This window comes from Xenopus laevis, chromosome 1S (genome assembly GCF_017654675.1).
Source record: "Xenopus laevis strain J_2021 chromosome 1S, Xenopus_laevis_v10.1, whole genome shotgun sequence".
NCBI lineage: Eukaryota > Metazoa > Chordata > Amphibia > Anura > Pipidae > Xenopus > Xenopus laevis.
Genome location: NC_054372.1, coordinates 71,740,562 through 71,763,278, shown reverse-complemented (window position 1 = coordinate 71,763,278; position 22,717 = coordinate 71,740,562). Strand labels below are relative to the sequence as shown.

General features: G+C 35.4%; 1 protein-coding gene across 1 annotated transcript in view; it reads right to left on the bottom strand.

Annotated features, from left to right (window-relative positions):
• Nucleotides 1-22,717, bottom strand: part of fras1.S (Fraser extracellular matrix complex subunit 1 S homeolog) — a gene marked incomplete at its 5' end in the record, with an annotated part of 329,350 nt that overhangs the window by 109,056 nt on the left and 197,577 nt on the right. Inside the window, 4 exons of the mRNA XM_041578095.1 lie at nucleotides 641-725; nucleotides 4,012-4,282; nucleotides 7,955-8,095; nucleotides 8,407-8,547. Of these exons, the coding sequence (XP_041434029.1) occupies nucleotides 641-725; nucleotides 4,012-4,282; nucleotides 7,955-8,095; nucleotides 8,407-8,547 (638 nt within the window). The remainder of the gene's footprint in view (nucleotides 1-640; nucleotides 726-4,011; nucleotides 4,283-7,954; nucleotides 8,096-8,406; nucleotides 8,548-22,717) is intronic.

Here is a 22,717-nt window from a genome sequence, read left to right as displayed (position 1 = left end):
AAACAACAATCATGTCAAATCACTAGGCAAGAAGCAATAAACCATCCATCAAGATGGAAATATTTACTAGATATAGCTTCTATGGGCCTTGTCAAAACATTACTTACACCCAAGGGGGAGGAGGAGGACACAATGTATCCTTTTAAATAACAGAAAAATACTATAAGCTTTTCCCATGTGTTACTTAAGGAAAAGCTATAGAAGTCCTTCTTCATTATAATATGTTTTGAGAAACATGGTCTTGAGCATAATGTGGCAAATATATTCCTTACATTTTTTTTTCACTTATGGTAAATGTAGTATATATAATGGTAAAACACAGTGTCTAAATTATATGTTTAGATATATATATATATATATATATATATATATATATATATATATATATATATATATATAGTCTCATCGGTACTCACCATTCCATCTGTCACTGGCCGAGAGCTCACCAATATTTATGTAATGTCTTTAAAGAAAGCACTCACGGCAAATTAACAACTTCTAGGCAATGTAGAAAAAAGGAACTTTGTCCATAGTTACATATATATATATATATATATATATATATATATATATATATATATATATATATATATATATATATATATATATATATATATATATTTATATAATGTAAACATACCTTTGTTGAGACTGCTTGTATATTGATGTTTTTCGGTTGTGAAAAAAATTGTCCGTCACTGACTTTTAAGGCAAAAATCCCATTCCTAATAGAAAGAAAGGAATGCCATTGGAAATGGTAATTCTGTGTTACCAGCTAAAACTCACCTTTTAATGCCATAATAACAGGATATTCCACCCAACAGTCCCCTTAAAAGGATCCTGTCATCGGAAAACATGTTTTTTTCAAAACTCATCAGCTAATAGTGCAACTCCAGCAGAATTCTGCACTGAAATCCATTTCTCAAAAGAGCAAACAGATTTTTTTATATTCAATTTTGAAATCTGACATGGGGCTAGACATTTTGTCAATTTCCCAGCTGCCCCCAGTCATGTGACTTGTGCCTGCACTTTAGGAGAGAAATGCTTTCTGGCAGGCTGCTATTTTTCCCTTCTCAATGTAACTGATTGTGTCTCAGTGGGACATGGGTTTTTACTATTGAGTGCTGTTCTTAGATCTACCAGGCAGCTGTTATCTAGTGTTAGGGAGCTGCTATCTGGTTACCTTCCCATTGTTCTTTTGTTTGGCTGCTGGGGGGAAAAGGGAGGGGGTGATATCACTCTAATATGCAGTACAGCAGCAAAGAGTGATTGAAGTTTATCAGAGCACAAGTCACATGACTTGGGGCAGCTGGGAAATTGACAATATGTCTAGCCCCATGTCAGATTTCAAAATTGAATATAAAAAATCTGTTTGCTCTTTTGAGAAATGGATTTCAGTAAAGAATTCTGCTGGAGCAGCACTATTAACTGATTCCTTTTGAAAAAAAAACTTTTTTTCCATGACAGTATCCCTTTAAAAGCACCACTGAAATACCCAGTATCCCAACCTAGGCATACTTTCCCCTCATTCCCCTCGGCCCTGATTAAAGATTGTAGTTTCTTTTTTAGATCTAAGGTTTTGGTGTGGGTGGGGGGCTGTTATATTACACCAGCATAAAATGATCAGACAGCACAGATGTCGAATAAATAATACAGAAATACAGTTGTGTTTAAACATTTATTTTAGGGAAAGCAAAGCATTCTCAACCTTCCATAAAACCTAATCCCAATGTTGAGTTTAACAGTAAATAAAGTAAAAGCAAATTGATGTTTATACAGATTACATAACTGTTACATTTCTTCAGCCATGGACTGCTTAATTTCATTTGGTGAAAATTTCAGTTTTACAGAAATCCAACTGTAATTTCCATAATTTGTGTGTACTGTGATTTGCCCTTTTAAAGCGATTGTCCTAGATAACCATTTGCCCATAGTGCCCATAGTCCACACTCTAAAAAGTCACATGAGCTGCGCTGGACTCCCAAATATCCCTAATAAAGATCAGGACTGGTTGGCTAAATGGCTAAGAAATGGCAAATGAGGTTAGAAGTAGAAAAATGTTGGGTTATGGATATCATGCACATAGATTTCATGGAATATATTTGGGGTACAAGAGTTGAAACTGTGAAATTATATAACAAGAGGTCGTAAAAATATGTAAATAAGGGAGTGGATTTAAGTGAGGCATAAGGTGTAATTTTCCTGCAGAATATGCTAATCAAATCTTAAATACATTTTTAAATTGCTTGCTGCTTTTTTTTTTTTTCAATAATTTTTTATTGTAAGAAAAAACTGAGAATACAAGTCGCATCGTAACATTTGGTATTCATACATTTTGTTTGCTTCCAGATAAAACATGCAATAAAACAATATCATCAAATGGGAAACATTACACTTTCAATAATACCCACGGATGAAAACCAAGAAGCATTACAACATTCTGCGACCGTATATCAAGTCAATTCAAGAATATATTCAGAAAGAAAAAGAAAAAAACAAAAACTATAGAACGATCATAACATGAGTGAAGATAAATATTTGAGTATTTCACAGGATATATATACCCAAACCAGCCCTTACTTCCATTCAGTAGTTACCTAGTAAATTCTACTCCTCCAGTTCTATGAGTGACAGCAGTTGCACTGCCTGTCAACTCCAATAAGATTAAGGTCAATGATTTGTCAAATACAACCTCCAGATCCCAAACCTTCCGTTATGCCCCTGTAAGATAGCCATGAAATTGCTTGCTGCTTTGACGCCTTAGGAGCCCAACTCCACAACTGACAGCACTGGAATGGGGGCTTCCTACATCGAAGACATTCGATAACACGTGGGCCTATTGTCCTGTGGCAATCCAAGGACCCACTCTGTCGCAAAAAGTATAAGTACAGCACATTGCAAAAATGCAGGTGGCACTTACTTTGAATACATTTTTTTACCACCACTCTTTAAAGTAACCATTCAAAAGCAAATTTGTTACACTTGAATATTGTAGGCTCTGGGGCACAACTTCCCCTGCAAATAAGGGTGAGTATTAATTGAAATTAAAAACTTGAATGGCCCTGAATACAGAATACAGTACAGAAACCAAACCACGTTTGTTTGTGAGATCTTGTGATTAATTTTAAGTCCTTTGATACTTATATTATTGAAAATATTTGCATACCTAGCTGACGGTACATAATAAAAGATTATGATGATGACTTCACTTAGACCGACTGGCTAATGAAAGAGGTACTGCACTGTGTAAAAATGTATCACCTTGTCCTTTGTTAACTCAGCAGACTGCTGTATTTTCTTTATATATTGTTAGATTTAAATCTTTAATCTATTCATATTTTATTTTTGGAATAATGCCCTTATCTAAGCCTCAGAATAAAAGTTCAGCCATAAACACCATCAGACACACCATCATACAATTATATCACACACATGTTGAGAGTTGCTGGCTTATTTTAAACAGGACATGCATTCCTCCCACTGTATCCTATAGATATAAATGCATGCTGCAGCAACATTATGTTTTGTGTCTCTGAATGAACTTCTAATTTGTCATGAATCAATGAATCAGAATTTTTATAAAAGGGTGTTTAAAGAGATGAGCTGGCAGCACCACTGGGCTTGGGTGTCTTTTCCTTGGTAAGTAATAATTAGCTCTTCTAAAGACCATATATGGAGATTAGTAGCTGTTTAATTATGCTGGCAATGTTGCTTTGTTAACGGGGTTATATGTAATTAGCTAGATTAGTAGTGACTGAATTTTGTTGGCAACACTACTTTGTTCTGCCAAGGATGAAATATATTTTTTATTATATATATTTGTTTTTGCTACACTGCAATTTTTGTTTCTGTAGTGATGTGCGGGCTGGACTGAAGCCCGCTGGACCCTCGGGAAACTTGTTTAGGCCGACTTTGACAGTACATAATAGGACAGAAAAGACTTTGCCTATGGAATTTGTCTGTGGCATCTAAATAACCAATATTGCCCTGCCAATTTTTTTAAACTCTTACCTTGATTTGTCTCTGCTGTGCTTAAAATACACTCTTTGTTCTTTCAAATCCTTCCAACTGAATGGAGCATCTTTATTGAGGTGAACTTCTTTGCCATCCAAGAATTTTACAAAATATCCATTCGTGGGGACAGTTACTACATGAAACATGAGGCTTATGTCCTCATTATCCTGGTCTTTCACATTCATAAAGGAAAAATCCAAAGGCCTCATTGCATCAATTCCCACTGTAAGCGACCCATTCACAACAAGTAACGGGGCATGGACATTCACTGAAAAAAAAACATTTTTTTAAATGTTGCACAGCTGAACTGTGATGATCAATGGGGAATCAATAATATATAAATCAATTTAAAACAAAAAGTGAATAACTTTTTTTATTAAATGTTTTTATTAAATTAAAAAATGATGTATTATAAATCGAGCTACTTTAGTTAATGTATTCAGTGAAGTTGTCTAACAATATAACTCTATATAAAGCCAATGAAGCCAGAAACTTATTCAGATTTATTCAATTCAACAAATGAATGATATCAGCAGTGTTGTTGTGAGGTTACTCTTTCAGCCAAGACATCTCAGTGTGTCATGTCTTTTAATTAACCCATCACAGCTTCCATTTCAAGTAACAATAGTTCCCAGTGATTTTGGTTGTCTTTACTGATCACTAATTTAATAGCTGATATTTCAACTGTCTATGCAGGAAATGCATTCAAATGATGCTATTAGTAATACAATATGGGGCTGATTCACTAACTTCGAGTGAAGGATTCGAAGGTAAAAAACTTCGAATTTCGAAGTTTTTTTTGGGCTACTTCGACCATCGAATGGGCTACTTCGAAAGGATTCGTAGTAAAAATCGTTCGACTATTCGATCATTCGATAGTCGAAGTACTGTCTTTTTAAAAAAAACTTCGACCCCCTAGTTTGCCATCTAAAAGCTACCGAAGTCAATGTTAGGCTAAGGGGAAGGTCCCCATAGGCTTGCCTAACTTTTTTTGATCAAAGGATATTCCTTCGATCGTTGGATTAAAATCCTTCGAATCGTTCGTTTCGAAGGATTTCATTGTTCGATCGAAGGAATTATCCTTCGATCGTTCGATCGAACTATCTCCGCTAAATCCTTCGACTTCGATATTTGAAGTCGAAGGATTTTAATTCCTAGTCGAATATCGAGGGTTTATTAACCCTCGATATTCGACCCTTAGTGAATCGGCCCTTATATGTTCTGAATAAATGTGTCCAAATTTATTTAGAGAAAAGTAGATAGTTGCAAAAATGTAATTTAAAGAATCTGCTTATGCCTCATATTCATTGTGGCTTGTTAGATAAAAATATGGTAACAAAAATAAGCTATTAGCATGAATTGCACACAGCCTATCTGAATGTCTGTTTACTAAGTACCTCTTGGCAACCTTGCCAAGGTATGCATTTTCTGATAAAAGTCCATAGCTTGTTCATTTATATAAAAAAATCACAAGTGTGTTCAAGGACTCTAAAGGCATTTAAATTGTACAAAAAAACATGCCTTAGCTGTGACCTAAAAGCTATCAACAAAGCTGTAGCTTATAGGGTTTCCATGAAGATGCAAAAAATTAATTTTTTAATCAATTCCCAAGGATAATTTAGCTGCAGATAAAAGTGCTGCACTGAAAGGTAACTGAAACCCGTACAAGATTCAAATACAAATGCACATTGCCCCAAAATATGTATTCTTATCTATTCTTTTATACTCTGGGTCATAGCCTCTCCAAAGAGAGATATACAGAATATTGTTGTTGTTACAATTTACATATTCCATTTCGGGACTAGTCTACAACTGAGGTCTTACCTATACCCTTTAAGACTTTTATCAGGGTTTTTTTTTGTTTTTTTTTCTCCACTGTTCTTCTCTTTCTTACACAGTCATGGAATTTTTCTCAGATGATAGTAAATGGGCCCTTTTGGCCAAGACAGTCTTTTCTGGAACTACCTCTATGACAAATACAGGTTCTCTTACACTTTCACATTTAATGGTAAAAAGTAAGAATTTGTTACGTAGAAGATTGAACATATTTTGGAATGTTATATGTTTGTAGGAATATCTGACACATCAGATTATCCCGAGATACAGCTCTTTCCTTCTTTTGTAGACACACCCCCAGACTTTAAAATGCAGTGGGAATTAGCATTAAATGAATGTTCTTGCATACTCATGTCTCTCTTGAAACAGCACAATATTGAGGAACTGGGGACTATTAAGGCACAACAAAAACACCTCTGTGAACAACTGAGGATATATGAATCCAATGAGGAATTCAAGAAACTCGATAGAGACTTGAAATCATTTATGGATAATCTGAACATTGAAATTATGCAGACAAAAAGTAAGTTTGAAAGGGACATCTTTGATTATGAGAACAAACATGTTTATTTATGGAATAAGAAAAAATACAATTCCAATAATACTCATGATAAAAATGGAGGCACAAAGAGACCCCAAGGGGGATTTTACAACAGGGGCACATACAGACACTCTGATCGAGATACCCACTCATAATGTATTCCTCTAATGTGTCTGGAATTGGTATTTTGTCAATTCCAGACACATTAGAGGAATACAGCATCCATGGTCACTACAACTGTTCTACTTCCGAGGTGGTGTATTTAATACAATGCACTAAATGCATAACAGGGGGACTATATATATAGGAGAGACAAGGCAAAGCCAGAGAAAGCGAAATACACACCACCGATTCACTATAACCAATAAAAAACTGGACACACCAATAAGAAATCATTTCAATGGCCCTCATCTCTCCATAAAGGATTTAAGAGTTTTGGTTCTTAAGGGCAATTTTAAAACAGATAATGAAAGAAAAGCGTGGGAATACAAATTAATGGAAACTTTCAATTCTCTGAAGAATGGACTAAACCTGGGTCTTGGAATTATGTGGACTAAGAAAGGACTGCACCAGGTCACAAATACCAATGTGTCTGGATATGGACTAAGAGATCATATGGAATTTCTTTGATTCTACACTCCAATAATTCAGCCCTAATTTATACTCAGCCTCTTTGACCCACATTATCTTGTACCTTATCTGCTTATCTCTTGCAGATCCCCTCGTAAATTACACCTTACATATAAATTGATATTCCTTTTTGTTGGTCATTTGACCTATGAGCTGAATGTTGTATATATACAAGAGAACACCACAGCTTCAGTGTAATCCGCTTGAAAAAGGAACTAAAATGTTCTGAAAGCTTGCTATGATTATATTAGTTAGCCAATAAAGGTATCACCTTTATACCACTTTTGTTATTGTTTTTATTTCAAAAGGGTTGCCCTGTAATATATTTAATAGAGGGATCCCTCTTCCTACATGCAGCGCTGCTTGTTTTTAATTTGTTTTTAACCAGTACGACATGGCATGGTGGTAAATAAATATAGCCTTTTATTGATATTTTGAAATGTGTTTACTTATTACAATACAATATGGGGCGGTGTGGTTAAGGGATTAAGTCCCAATTTTTTTATATACATATATGGACAGTTGGCTTGTTTGTGGACACCCTGATCCACCACACCCTCCCTTGAGTTCAGCTTGTTACAATTTACATATACAGAATATTATTTATACTTCTCAAGTTAAAAGCCTTTTGTTGGTAGCCTACCCAGACAAATATTGCATCAGCCACCACTTCATGGCTGGAAGGGGTAAAAGTAACTGTACCTTTGAGTTAAAAGCAATCTTCCCTGCAGAAACATGTAAGATGTAAATGTGATTTCTTTCCATAATTGCCATTTTTCTAAACAAAGAGATACTGTACGTTGGCTATATATATAAAATGGAAGTGTTTGGAAAGTGATGTGAAATCATTTTAGAACTTATTGTAGAAATTGTTCATTTTAATTTAAATGGTTCCAGTGGTCTTGTAATGGTCACTTTTATGCATTTGATTACCTTCACACCTTCTGTTTATAGGATTGCCAGAGAAGCCAGTACCACAGTGAGACATACAAAATTGATTCTTCAAAAAAGTCTTCCCGTCACACAGATTACATCTTTTAGATTCATCACAGTCCAGGCATCCAGGCGGACAAACTGTGTAGGAAGAAAATGGCAACACAAATGTGAACCCTAATACTGGCAGGACCCCTGAGTAGCCTCAAACTATTTGGCAGCACCACATAAAGCAGTATTCAGAGCATGTTCTATGTACTGAAATACAGATATGAGAGAGGAGGAGATTACAGATAATAAAAAGCTTTTCTTAAAAATTGGGATTTCTTTAACAGAACTGGAAAGGTTCCTATATGGTAAGGATTCAGCTGATTTAGGTAACACTATGCTCAGTATATTTGTGCTTTCACTGACATCCTGTCTACTTAACCAAAGATTTTTTGAGGACTTACCAAGACAAATTCTGCCAGCTTGGGATACCCGGTGCTGTTTTCCACATTCACTAACACACTGGCCATCCAGTAAGTAAAATTGAGCCTCACACTGAATGCACTGAAAGGGCCCACTACAGACATGGCAGTGTTCTCCACACTCTGAAAAGCATGGGAGGAAACAAGAAAACAGTAAACTCTGTACATGAGACAGACAAAGTGTCATCCAAACATTATGATAAACTCAGATAACAGAACACTGAAAAGAACAATATAAAACTACTTGCAGGTAAATACTCCTAGGCAGCGGCTATGAAAAAAAAATCAAAAACCTATAGAGTGCTATACAACAAAAGACCCTGGTGATCAATGGTGAAATTACGGGGGGCCTGGACCCTTGGAGCCCATTGCACCCGGGCTTGCACCTCCTTGGGGACCATTGGAGCCTCATGCATGCCCAAAATCTGCAGTGAAGATTGCATTTGGGGGGGGCCCAGCTGTATTTCCTGCAGCCAGGCCCCGCTAGTGCTAGGTACGTTACTGCTGGTGATGCAATGCTTATAATAAAGTATCATAAATATAAAGTTTATAGTGAAATATTTAGAAAAACTGTAAAATGCCATTATACCATACATTCTAACTACGTATATACAAGTTATATAGTTGCACTTTTACATAGCATTTAAGGGGGTCCTGTGCCAGAGTGCCCCTTGAAAATGTTCTGTAATGGGAAGAAAATGGTGGAGTAGTGCTAGGAAATAAAGTAGTTGCTACACATTTACCTCCTACGCTGGACTGGAGGTAAGTGATTACACTAACCAAGAAGTTGTTTGTCACCACCCATTCATTCTAGCTTTTCTTTTACATTAATAATAATGGAGGCTGGTTTCATGAAAATATGGTAAAAATACAGCACCTACATAAAGGATGCATACGTATATGTATTACATTTAGGGGCAGATTTACTAAGCTAAGAGTGAAGGATTCAAATGAAAAAAAATTCGAATTTCAAAGTATTTTTTTGGGTAGTTCGACCATCGAATGGATCAAAATTCGATCGACTTTGATCGAATCAAATGATTCGAACGATTCGACTATTCGATAGTCGAAGTACTGTCTCTTTAAAAAATACTTCGACTACATACTTCGCCACTTAAAACCTACCGAGGTGTAATGTTAGCCTATGGGGACTTAAAATCGTTCAAATCGTTCGATTCGAAGGGTTTTAACGTTCGATCAACGATTTTTACTTTGATCGTTCGATCGCAGCATTCGAAGGATTTAACTTTGAGGGTCGAATTAGAGGGTTTGTTAACCCTCAAAATTCGACCCTTGATAAATGTGCCACTCAATATTTTTATTGTGTTTAGCATGCTGCTGACCTCTGTCCACCAAATCAAGGGTAGGCCCTGCATTCCACATGTTCAAGCTGTTTCAGAACACTGTTCACCCTTAAAGGGGTGGTTCACCCTTTAAATGAATGTTAAGCATGTTATAGAATGGCTAATCCTAAGCAACTTTTTAATTGGCCTTCTTTATTATAGTTTTTGGATTATGTGCTTTTTTCTTCTGAATTCTTCAGCTGTCAAATGGGGGTCACTGACTTCATCTAAAAAACAAATGTTCTTTAAGGCTACATATTTATTGTTATTGCTACTTTTTTTACTCAGCTTTCTATTCAGGCCTCACCTATTCATATTCCAGTCTCTTATTTATATCAACACATGGTTGCAAGGGTAATTTGATCACTAGCAACCAGATTTCTGAAATTGCAAGCTGGAGAGCTGCTGAATAAAAAGCTAAATAACTCAAAACCACAATATGAACAATGAAAACCAATTGCAAAATGTCTAAGAATATCATTCTCTACATCATACTAAAAGTTAGTTTAAAGGTCAACAACGCCTTTTTAATTTTTTTTTTTTTGCATTTTAATTTTTTAATAAAATTTTTATCAATAATAATAATATTACTAATAATAATGGGAGTAAGTATTACAAATAGCCATGTACTATACGGCATTGTGAAAATTTGATCTCACGTTCTTCCAGAGGGAAGACATTGCCGTTATTATTGCTATTGCCATTTGTGAGGAAAATCCTTTTTGATAGATTTCAGAATCAGCATAAAAGCACATAATGGAAGACTTCTTTCCATTTTACTTGTATAAGAGATATAACTTGCATTCCTTTCCCTAAATATCTGGTGGTGCAGATTTATTAGGATTGCATTAATATTTTCCTTCATATACATAAAGTAAAAACATAAACGGATTGGTGCAATGAATAAACAAAAAGTGATTACTTACAAGAAAATATTAGAGGCCAGCATTGGACAGCTAAATTTTATCACAATATAATAAATACATGAAGAAGCAAAGTAAATGGAAAAGCATTACTAAATGAAAAACAAGAAGCAAAGGCAAGAAATGACAGAGGAGAGAGAGGCTGATGATTTGATTATACAGTATCATGCAGGAAACTGCCTTTTAGGTACAGAATGTAAAAGGTCTTGTTAAAAGAGATAAATTATGGTTGGCCATTGGCACATTTTAATTAACATGAATTCAGAATTATGTATAGAATGAACAACTATTTTAATGCAGAATTGGCTAAAAAATACTAAAGATTTTGTTGGACCTGGAACATGGATGTTGAAAAATGTGTTACAAACAAACAAAAGGGAGTCCATAATATATACTAATCCATCCAGTAATGGCAAAACATGTTGCTATATTTTAAGAATCTAGCTCATGATTGATTTTTATAAGATACCAGGCCAGGGCATTTAAAGACAGTTAAAAGAAGAATCACCGGGGATGCCAAAGCATCCCTACCAGTGATACGGGTTGGTTGCTCTTGGTAAGTTTAATAGCTAAAATTTCCATTTTTAATTAGAAATTTGTCACTTGTGCTCTCTGTGAACAATATGGCCCTACAATTTGTCTTGTGAAAAAGTCTCAATTTGCACAAAAGAAGTGTGTGGGGCAAATAGAGCTTTACGCACAACAGAAATTATAATAATGACACAAATATTACTGTATTGTGATTTTAGAGTTTATGAAAACTGCACTCTCAGCAACTGACTATACTGCTACCCAGCAAATTTGCTGTAGCTGAGGACATTTAATTTCACAAGCTCTTTCATGTAAAGACCTTTTCATCTCTCTCTCTCTATAAACAACTCATGTGTGATGGCTACTAGTGGCTTAGTATATGCACTGCTAAAAATTATTTCCACAGTGAAAAGGATGACACCCTGAAAACATATAATCAGCAAATAAGTTACAGCAGCAGAAATCCTAACTTTTAATATTTGGTATTGCCCATAAAATATAAAACATGCTTCTGTAGAAAAGCAGGTAACTTATTTTTAAAGGGTGCTTTGGGAGTAAGATTTTGGCAATAAAAATATGTTGTCAGATATTCCAAAGTTTCTACATTTTAAGGGAATATTTACACTTTTATATATTGCTAACTTTAACGTTTATAAAAAGTATTTAAGTTTGTAAAAGGGTACATGTAGGGGATTGGAAGCTGATCCAGAGATCTCTGAATTATAGTACATCTCAATAGAGTCCATTTTAAGCAAATTATTTTAATTATGAAAAATGTTCCTTTTTCTCTGCAATAATAACAGTAAAGTTATGGGACATGTTATCCAGAATGCTAGGGACCTGTGGCTTTCTGGATAATAGATCTTTCCATAATTTGGAAATTCATGTAAACATTAAATAAACCCAATAGGCTGGTTTTGCTTCCAATAAGGATTAATTATATCTTAGTTTGAATCATGTACAATGTACTGTTTATTATTACATAGAAAAAGGAAATATTTTTTAAAAATTGTGATTATTTGATTAAAATGGAGTCTATGGGGCAAATTCACTAAAGGGCGAAGTAACTAATGCTGGCGAAAATTCGCCAGTGTGAAATCATTTCCCAACTTCGCAAATTTACTATCAGTCACCCTGGCGAAAATTCGCCAGCGATGATGATAGCCTAGCGCAAATTCACACCCTAGCGCTGACGAAGTTGCACTCTGGCAAAGGGGGCGAAAAACGTTGGCGTCTTTTCCTTTTTTTAAGGGTGATAGACTGAAAAAAATCATAAATTTTTTTGGGGGGCACCCTCATTCCCCCCTGCATTTCCTAACATATGGCACCTAAACTATACAATGGGCACATGTATAGGGCAAAATAACAACTCTATTTTATGAAGCTTTCCCAGGCTTTTGTAGTGTAATGTATTTGCTGCTACATATACGTTCATTTTGTACTTTAACTTGGAGCCGTATTCAAATGAGGCATCCCTAGCGTAAATTCGCTTTGCTTGACGCATTAACGCTAGCGCAACTTTGCTACCATTCACCTCTCTGAGTGCAAATTTGCATTTTAGTGAATTTGCGTAGCGCAGGCGAAAATACGCCTGGCGAAGTGCGGCGAAGTACAGCGAAGCTATCGCTGGCGCAACTTCGGATCTTAGTGAATTTGCCCCATGAGAGATGGCCTTTGTGTAATGGATCCCATACCTGTACTTTGTACTAGATTGTAACTGAGCAGTGTAATTCCATACTGGTGGCAATACATTCCCGTTGGGTTTGCATAATTATTACATGTATCTTAGTAGACTTAACATATGGTGATTTAAATTATAGAAAACGTATTATCCGTAAAACTCCAGAACGCAAACATTCCGGATAATAGATTCTATAACTGTAACACTAAAACTGACATATAAAGAAAGAATTGTTCAGTGTACCTTCCTAAAAAAGCAATACGTTTTCCGAACGAAAGAGGTGTGATTACCAAAATAATGTGTTATAGAAATGAAAAGAAGTAAAACCCCTCTCTATTCAATTGACCACCAATTAAAGAAAATTCAAATATTAGTGCAGCAGTGTCAGAGTTTATTAACAGTTTCGTTAACGGTTACTAACCCAGTGTTGCTTCAATTATTGGGCAGCCATTGCTGGGTTACCCAATAAAGTGCTATGTGCTAGGTGCTAATAATTCATTAGCAATTAAAAATCATGTAACAGGATTAATTAATATTGTGCTATAAAGTGCTAGTGCTTCAAATGAAATTAAGAAATTAATTTAAATAACCAGGATTAAATTGACCCAGGTGAGATTAAAGTTAATTCATTATTATATATCACACATTAAAATCCATTCATTATAGAAGATTGTAAATAACTGATTAACTGTTAAAAAGTAAACTTTACTAAATTCATTAAAATTGCTGCAAATCAATTAAGGTAATCTTTGAAGACTGCATAAAAATTGGTGAGTAATAATTAATCCATACACCCCCGTTAAGGTTATAGGGTGTTAAAAAACGTTTGCATAAAATTATTCAAAGGAGACCAGCATTGAAAGAGAAAGGAGGAATAGGAAAATTGTTAGAGGTGGAGAAGTCCCAAGTTCTAGCTGCCTGTATTTTTCTAAGTCTGGGACCCCACACGGAGGAGAAAGTAGGTCACTGGGGACTGTAGTCTCAATTTTACCTTGCTATCTTATAATTCGGAGAGCTAATCTTCCCTATAAAACTACAAATCCCACAGTGCCATTGGATAACAGGTAAGATTATAAAAGAAGAATCAATGCGGTCGCAAAGGTTTAAAATCAATAGGAAATTATTTTGCAATAGTAAAAATAAGGAAAGCGCCCAGGAGACTTCACAAAAAGCGCTTCCCAGTGTGCCAACACGTGTTTCGCCTGCTGGCTTTGTCAAGGCAAAATCTAAAAGTGACTCGTTTGGTGTGATATCTTTATCACTTCCTGAATACAAAATCTCGCGATACTTGAAAATGAGATCTCGCGATGAGGTCTCGCGATACTTGGAAATGGGATCTCACGATGAGATCTCGCGATACTTGGAAATGGGATCTCACGATGAGATCTCGCAATACTTGGAAATGAGATCTCGCGATGAGATCTCGCGAGAGTTACATTGGGGAAGATATGTGTATATCGTTGCTAAGCGACGGTCACATTTCAGATGTATTTGGTTAAATCGATATATAACTCACTGGTATCTATAACAACCACCGGTATTTATTGAGGAAGAGATGTTAGTAAAACTTATTATTATTTATTACCAAGATTATTTAAATAAAATGTTAGTGGAATAGTGTCATGTTTATTAAAGAAAAGCATTAAATAGTATATTTTCATTGATCCCATTGGGTGAAACTGAATTTAATTTGAAAATCCAATGTGTTTCCCGTTTGAGTAATTCTTGTTCCAGATCACCCCCTCTGATTCCCAATTGGATCTGTTCTATAGCCCAAAATTTAACATTGGAGGGGTTCATATTGTGATATTGTTTGAAATGACTTGCAACTGTGGATAATATTTTATCTGATTTACCTATTTTATCCGCATTTCTGATTGAACTGCAGTGTTGTTGTATTCTGAGTTTGAGCATCTGTGTTGTCATCCCAACGTATTGTTTCTTACAAGGGCACTCCAGTACATAAATTACTCCCTTGGTTCTGCAATGTAATCCTTGATTGTATGATTAATGTTAAATCTATCACTGAATTTTGTGCTTTTGATCATGTGATCACACATATTGCAATTTCCACAGGGGAAGCAGCCCTTAATGATATTGGGTCTGCTGGGTGTCTGGAAGTGAATTCTCGATAGTAGGTCTTTCAGATTAGGGCTACGTCTGTAGCATACAGAAAATGTATCTTGTAGAACAGTATCTAGAACCGTGTCTTCTTTCAAAACCGACCAGTGTTTATTAATAATTTGATTAATTTTCCTGCTGTTAGAGTTATATGTAGTTATAAACCTGACCGTGTTATCTTGCTGAGACCTAGTCTTTGGATGGAGCAATTGTTCTCTTTCAGTCCCTAAAGCTCTATGATAAGCTCTCTTTATGAGTTTACCGGAGTATCCCCTTTGTTTTAATCTGTTTTTAAGTAGTACCGCTTGTTCTTTAAAGAGAACATGAGAGGAACAGTTCCGTTTTAGTCTTAAAAATTCCCCTATAGGGAGTGATTTTTTCACAGAATACGGATGATGACTAGAGAAACTTAGCAAGGAATTAGTGGCTGTCTCTTTTCTGTAGTTGTCAGTAGTCAATTTGCCCTCCTCTGTTATCATAATTGATAGGTCCAGGAAGGAAACCATTTGTTTAGAGATATTCACAGTCAGTTTGATATTAAGTTTATTAATATTAAGCTTGTCTATAAATTCCAGAGCTTCCTGTTCCGTGCCAGACCATAGTATCAGGATATCATCAATATAGCGTATCCATCTTAAAATCTTATTGTGGTAATTTTTGAACATTTGACTGTTCACAACGGTCTCCTCCCAATGCCCCAAAAAAAGGTTGGCATACGAGGGAGCGCAGGAAGTTCCCATGGCGGTCCCCTGGGTTTGCAGATAGAATTTCCCTTGGAATGTAAAATAATTAAAATGTAAGATGAACCCCATCATTTTAATTAAAAAGCTGGTTTCATCAGATTCACCTAAATAGCTGTACAAAAAGTATTTTAGAGCTTCCAACCCCAGCTGATGGCTAATAGAGGTGTAAAGGGATTCTACATCCAGGGTGATTAGAAGGGTGTTGCTATCTGTTTGTATCTCACTAATCTGATTAAGCACGTCCATGGTGTCTCTGGCGTATGAGTCTAAATTTTCCACAATTGGTCTTATTCTTAAGTCAATATATTGACTGGCTTTTTCGGTTAGATTACCGTTACCAGAGATAATGGGTCTCCCTGGGGGTTTTTCTTTATTTTTGTGTATTTTTGGCAGGAGATAAAAGGTGGCAACTCTAGGGTGATCATTACTTAAAAAACTACTTTCTTTCTTGGTTATGATGTTATCTTTAAAAGCATCATTAATCATCCTATTGTATAACTGTATATAATTCTCTGTAGGATCTCCAAGAATTTCTTTATAACTTGGTGAAGAAAGTTGTTTATGAGCCTCTTCCAAATACATATTATTTGGCCATAATACTACATTTCCCCCTTTATCTGATTGTTTAAATTGTATATCTTTCCAATCTCTCATCTCTTTAATAGCTCGTTTCTCCTGAACAGATAGATTATTTTCGTATATATGAGGCTGGATTTGCATTAAATCGCCCATGACTAAATTCACGAAGATCCCTACATTCGGACAGATCGAGGTTGGTGGGGTGAATTTTGACTTGACCCTCAAGTTATCTCGCCATGAGTCCATTTTAGATGGTAATTCATTATCACTAGCCTCAATATCAATACTGCCGTTTTCTAATAATAAATCCTCCAAATTATTAATTGCTTCCATTTCTATCAAAGTTGGGAATACTTGACTAATAGAGTCTTCCCTATGGAAGTATTTTTTTAGGAGGAGTTTTCTTGCAAATAAATTCAGGTCTTTAACAACGTCAAACTGATCTGCCTGAAATGTAGGAGAGAAGGAGAAACCTCTGTTCAGAAGTTCTATATGTGCTGGCATCAGAGTATAATTGGAAAGATTAATGATTCTTAATTCTTGTTCTTGGTCTGTTGTTTCCTGGTTTGTGCATAACTCACTACCTTTTTGTCTCTCAAATTCTTCCTCTCTGTCATTTGTTCTAATTCTTTGGTATTTAGTCCTTCCTGAGTGTGAGACGTGTCTGCAAGTTCCCGTCCCACCCCTAAAAAAATCGGATATTTGGGAGTGGTAAGGTTTGATGATTGAGTTTGTTCTATTACTGTACTATCGTGTTGAATAGTTGTATCGTTGGGTGATCTCTGAGTGCTATTATTGTGTTCAATTCTTGTATTGTCATATGAATTGACTTGGTTACAGGGTCGTTTTTTAATGGTATTGTTTTGTATACCATTTTGGATAGGACGTTTGGTATTTGATGTTATTCTCGTCTGAAAGGGACCAGTTTTATTTTTAAACCCTTTAGAAGGATTACCATGAAATTGTTGATTATGGGTTTTACCCCCTTTATGTGACCATCTATAAATTTGTTGATTAGCGTAATCATTGATGTCTCTGTTGAGTTTGGATTTTTTTGTTTCCAATACAGATTTTTCTAACTGGTGAACAGTATCTATTGTCGTTTCATATTGTACTCCAAATTCCCTGGTATGTTCTATATTACCTAGTTCCCCTTGTATATGTAGAATTTGTTCATCTAGTTGAGTTAGTTTAGTCTCTTCCTCAATTATGAGTAGTTTCATCAAATTAAAAGAGCATTCATTTAGTGTAGCTTCCCATTGTTGTTTAAACGAGTCACTTGGAGCTTCAAATGTAGGAAAGACTTGAACTCTTAGACCCCTAGGAATTAAACATTTGGATAAATATTTTTTAAAGAATTGTAAGTTCCACCATGATTTACATTGTTTCATCATCAGGTGTTTAAAGGTATCGAAGATCTTACTATGATCTTGTTTATTAGGTAATTCCCCCTGGGTTTCCAGCTCAAAAATTGAGTTCAGTTCCTTAAGTCTTTTACTATTCAGATCAACGTAATCTTTACTTATGCAAATATTTGTAGCCATTATTGATAAAATACGGTCTCTACTGAACAGAGAAAAGAGGTAACAACCCCCTATAATTCAAATTTATAAAGAAAGAATTGTTCAGTGTACCTTCCTAAAAAAGCAATACGTTTTCCGAACGAAAGAGGTGTGATTACCAAAATAATGTGTTATAGAAATGAAAAGAAGTAAAACCCCTCTCTATTCAATTGACCACCAATTAAAGAAAATTCAAATATTAGTGCAGCAGTGTCAGAGTTTATTAACAGTTTCGTTAATGGTTACTAACCCAGTGTTGCTTCAATTATTGGGCAGCCATTGCTGGGTTACCCAATAAAGTGCTATGTGCTAGGTGCTAATAATTCATTAGCAATTAAAAATCATGTAACAGGATTAATTAATATTGTGCTATAAAGTGCTAGTGCTTCAAATGAAATTAAGAAGTTAACTTAAATAACCAGGATTAAATTGACCCAGGTGAGATTAAAGTTAATTCATTATTATATATCACACATTAAAATCCATTCATTATAGAAGATTGTAAATAACTGATTAACTGTTAAAAAGTAAACTTTACTAAATTCATTAAAATTGCTGCAAATCAATTAAGGTAATCTTTGAAGACTGCATAAAAATTGGTGAGTAATAATTAATCCATACACCCCCGTTAAGGTTATAGGGTGTTAAAAAACGTTTGCATAAAATTATTCAAAGGAGACCAGCATTGAAAGAGAAAGGAGGAATAGGAAAATTGTTAGAGGTGGAGAAGTCCCAAGTTCTAGCTGCCTGTATTGTTCTAAGTCTGGGACCCCACACGGAGGAGAAAGTAGGTCACTGGGGACTGTAGTCTCAATTTTACCTTGCTATCTTATAATTCGGAGAGCTAATCTTCCCTATAAAACTACAAATCCCACAGTGCCATTGGATAACAGGTAAGATTATAAAAGAAGAATCAATGCGGTCGCAAAGGTTTAAAATCAATAGGAAATTATTTTGCAATAGTAAAAATAAGGAAAGCGCCCAGGAGACTTCACAAAAAGCGCTTCCCAGTGTGCCAACACGTGTTTCGCCTGCTGGCTTTGTCAAGGCAAAATCTAAAAGTGACTCGTTTGGTGTGGTATCTTTATCACTTCCTGAATACAAAATCTCGCGATACTTGAAAATGAGATCTCGCGATGAGGTCTCGCGATACTTGGAAATGGGATCTCACGATGAGATCTCGCGATACTTGGAAATGGGATCTCACGATGAGATCTCGCAATACTTGGAAATGAGATCTCGCGATGAGATCTCGCGAGAGTTACATTGGGGAAGATATGTGTATATCGTTGCTAAGCGACGGTCACATTTCAGATGTATTTGGTTAAATCGATATATAACTCACTGGTATCTATAACAACCACCGGTATTTATTGAGGAAGAGATGTTAGTAAAACTTATTATTATTTATTACCAAGATTATTTAAATAAAATGTTAGTGGAATAGTGTCTACTATTAGAAGGAATTGATATGTTAAACCAAATACCTGAATCATGTTTATTGGAATAGTGTCTACTATAAGAAGGAATTGATATGTTAAACCAAATACCTGAATCATGTTTATTAAAGAAAAGCATTAAATAGTATATTTTCATTGATCCCATTGGGTGAAACTGAATTTAATTTGAAAATCCAATGTGTTTCCCGTTTGAGTAATTCTTGTTCCAGATCACCCCCTCTGATTCCCAATTGGATCTGTTCTATAGCCCAAAATTTAACATTGGAGGGGTTCATATTGTGATATTGTTTGAAATGACTTGCAACTGTGGATAATATTTTATCTGATTTACCTATTTTATCCGCATTTCTGATTGAACTGCAGTGTTGTTGTATTCTGAGTTTGAGCATCTGTGTTGTCATCCCAACGTATTGTTTCTTACAAGGGCACTCCAGTACATAAATTACTCCCTTGGTTCTGCAATTAATGTAATCCTTGATTGTATGATTAATGTTAAATCTATCACTGAATTTTGTGCTTTTGATCATGTGATCACACATATTGCAATTTCCACAGGGGAAGCAGCCCTTAATGATATTGGGTCTGCTGGGTGTCTGGAAGTGACTTCTCGATAGTAGGTCTTTCAGATTAGGGCTACGTCTGTAGCATACAGAAACTGTATCTTGTAGAACAGTATCTAGAACCGTGTCTTCTTTCAAAACCGACCAGTGTTTATTAATAATTTGATTAATTTTCTTGCTGTTAGAGTTATATGTAGTTATAAACCTGACCGTGTTATCTTGCTGAGACCTAGTCTTTGGATGGAGCAATTGTTCTCTTTCAGTCCCTAAAGCTCTATGATAAGCTCTCTTTATGAGTTTACCGGAGTATCCCCTTTGTTTTAATCTGTTTTTAAGTAGTACCGCTTGTTCTTTAAAGAGAACATGAGAGGAACAGTTCCGTTTTAGTCTTAAAAATTCCCCTATAGGGAGTGATTTTTTCACAGAATACGGATGATGACTAGAGAAACTTAGCAAGGAATTAGTGGCTGTCTCTTTTCTGTAGTTGTCAGTAGTCAATTTGCCCTCCTCTGTTATCATAATTGATAGGTCCAGGAAGGAAACCATTTGTTTAGAGATATTCACAGTCAGTTTGATATTAAGTTTATTAATATTAAGCTTGTCTATAAATTCCAGAGCTTCCTGTTCCATGCCAGACCATAGTATCAGGATATCATCAATATAGCGTATCCATCTTAAAATCTTATTGTGGTAATTTTTGAACATTCTCATCGCGAGATCTCATTTCCAAGTATTGCGAGATCTCATCGTGAGATCCCATTTCCAAGTATCGCGAGATCTCATCGTGAGATCCCATTTCCAAGTATCGCGAGACCTCATCGCGAGATCTAATTTTCAAGTATCGCGAGATTTTGTATTCAGGAAGTGATAAAGATACCAAACCAAACGAGTCACTTTTAGATTTTGCCTTGACAAAGCCAGCAGGCGAAACACGTGTTGGCACACTGGGAAGCGCTTTTTGTGAAGTCTCCTGGGCGCTTTCCTTATTTTTACTATTGCAAAATAATTTCCTATTGATTTTAAACCTTTGCGACCGCATTGATTCTTCTTTTATAATCTTACCTGTTATCCAATGGCACTGTGGGATTTGTAGTTTTATAGGGAAGATTAGCTCTCCGAATTATAAGATAGCAAGGTAAAATTGAGACTACAGTCCCCAGTGACCTACTTTCTCCTCCGTGTGGGGTCCCAGACTTAGAACAATACAGGCAGCTAGAACTTGGGACTTCTCCACCTCTAACAATTTTCCTATTCCTCCTTTCTCTTTCAATGCTGGTCTCCTTTGAATAATTTTATGCAAACGTTTTTTAACACCCTATAACCTTAACGGGGGTGTATGGATTAATTATTACTCACCAATTTTTATGCAGTCTTCAAAGATTACCTTAATTGATTTGCAGCAATTTTAATGAATTTAGTAAAGTTTACTTTTTAACAGTTAATCAGTTATTTACAATCTTCTATAATGAATGGATTTTAATGTGTGATATATAATAATGAATTAACTTTAATCTCACCTGGGTCAATTTAATCCTGGTTATTTAAGTTAACTTCTTAATTTCATTTGAAGCACTAGCACTTTATAGCACAATATTAATTAATCCTGTTACATGATTTTTAATTGCTAATGAATTATTAGCACCTAGCACATAGCACTTTATTGGGTAACCCAGCAATGGCTGCCCAATAATTGAAGCAACACTGGGTTAGTAACCGTTAACGAAACTGTTAATAAACTCTGACACTGCTGCACTAATATTTGAATTTTCTTTAATTCGTGTTCAATTGAATAGAGAGGGGTTTTACTTCTTTTCATTTCTATAACACTAAAACTGACATAATAATAAGGAAATGGTTTTATATAAGTCAGTTAGTGTAAGAGGTATAAAGTAAAGCACCCCCTAATAAAATTTGTGCAATAAAACAAGTTCAGCACTTACTTATATATGTTTCCTGTAAGACTGCATTTTCCAGGAACACTTCCTGCTCTGCTACTGCAGAGGGAACTAAGGTGCACAGCCAAGGTAGGAACTTTTACTTGATGCACCTGTTCCCATGTGCAGGAGAATGTTCCTATTGTCTTTCAGGTAGTAATCCTTAGTTTAATGTTTTACAAACTTGTTAAAAACCGTTTATATGCCACTGCAAAGTAGTTTAATACTGTCTAAAGCATACACAGCCTGCAGTGAGCTACAGCAGACAGACAGTAACACCTGCAGAATCAGTGCACATGTTGCACAGTAGTTTATGCTGATTACAGATCCTTTATGTTGTCTCATATAAAGAATACTGTTTTATAAAAGCCACACTGATATTTAATGTTATTTGTATTTCCAGAACAGTATTGTTAAAACAGCATAATGTTATATGACCTGTATATTGATTTGTTTGTATAGAAGTATATATGTTTATTTAGTTTAGAAACTTTTACTTGATGCACCAGTTCCCATGTGCAGGACTAAGAGAATGTTTCTATTGTCTTTCAGCTCCCTGCAATAAATGGAATTACTTCTCTCTTACCCTACCCTCGCACTCTGAATTCATTTTCATATGTGCAACAAAAAAACTATCATGGTTTTTTTCAGTCTTGGGAATTATGCACATATGTGTAAAGAAATATATTCATGGTTATTTTTAGAACTACAAATAGCGTTTATGCGCCTTTCCTTAGCCTACCTAAATGGTCTCAACATGGAGAGCATTATTTCCAATTTCCTGCTGTGTGTCATTATTTGTACCAGTAAAGCAATATGGATATTTACCCTGTACATATCTAAAACTATAGGAGAA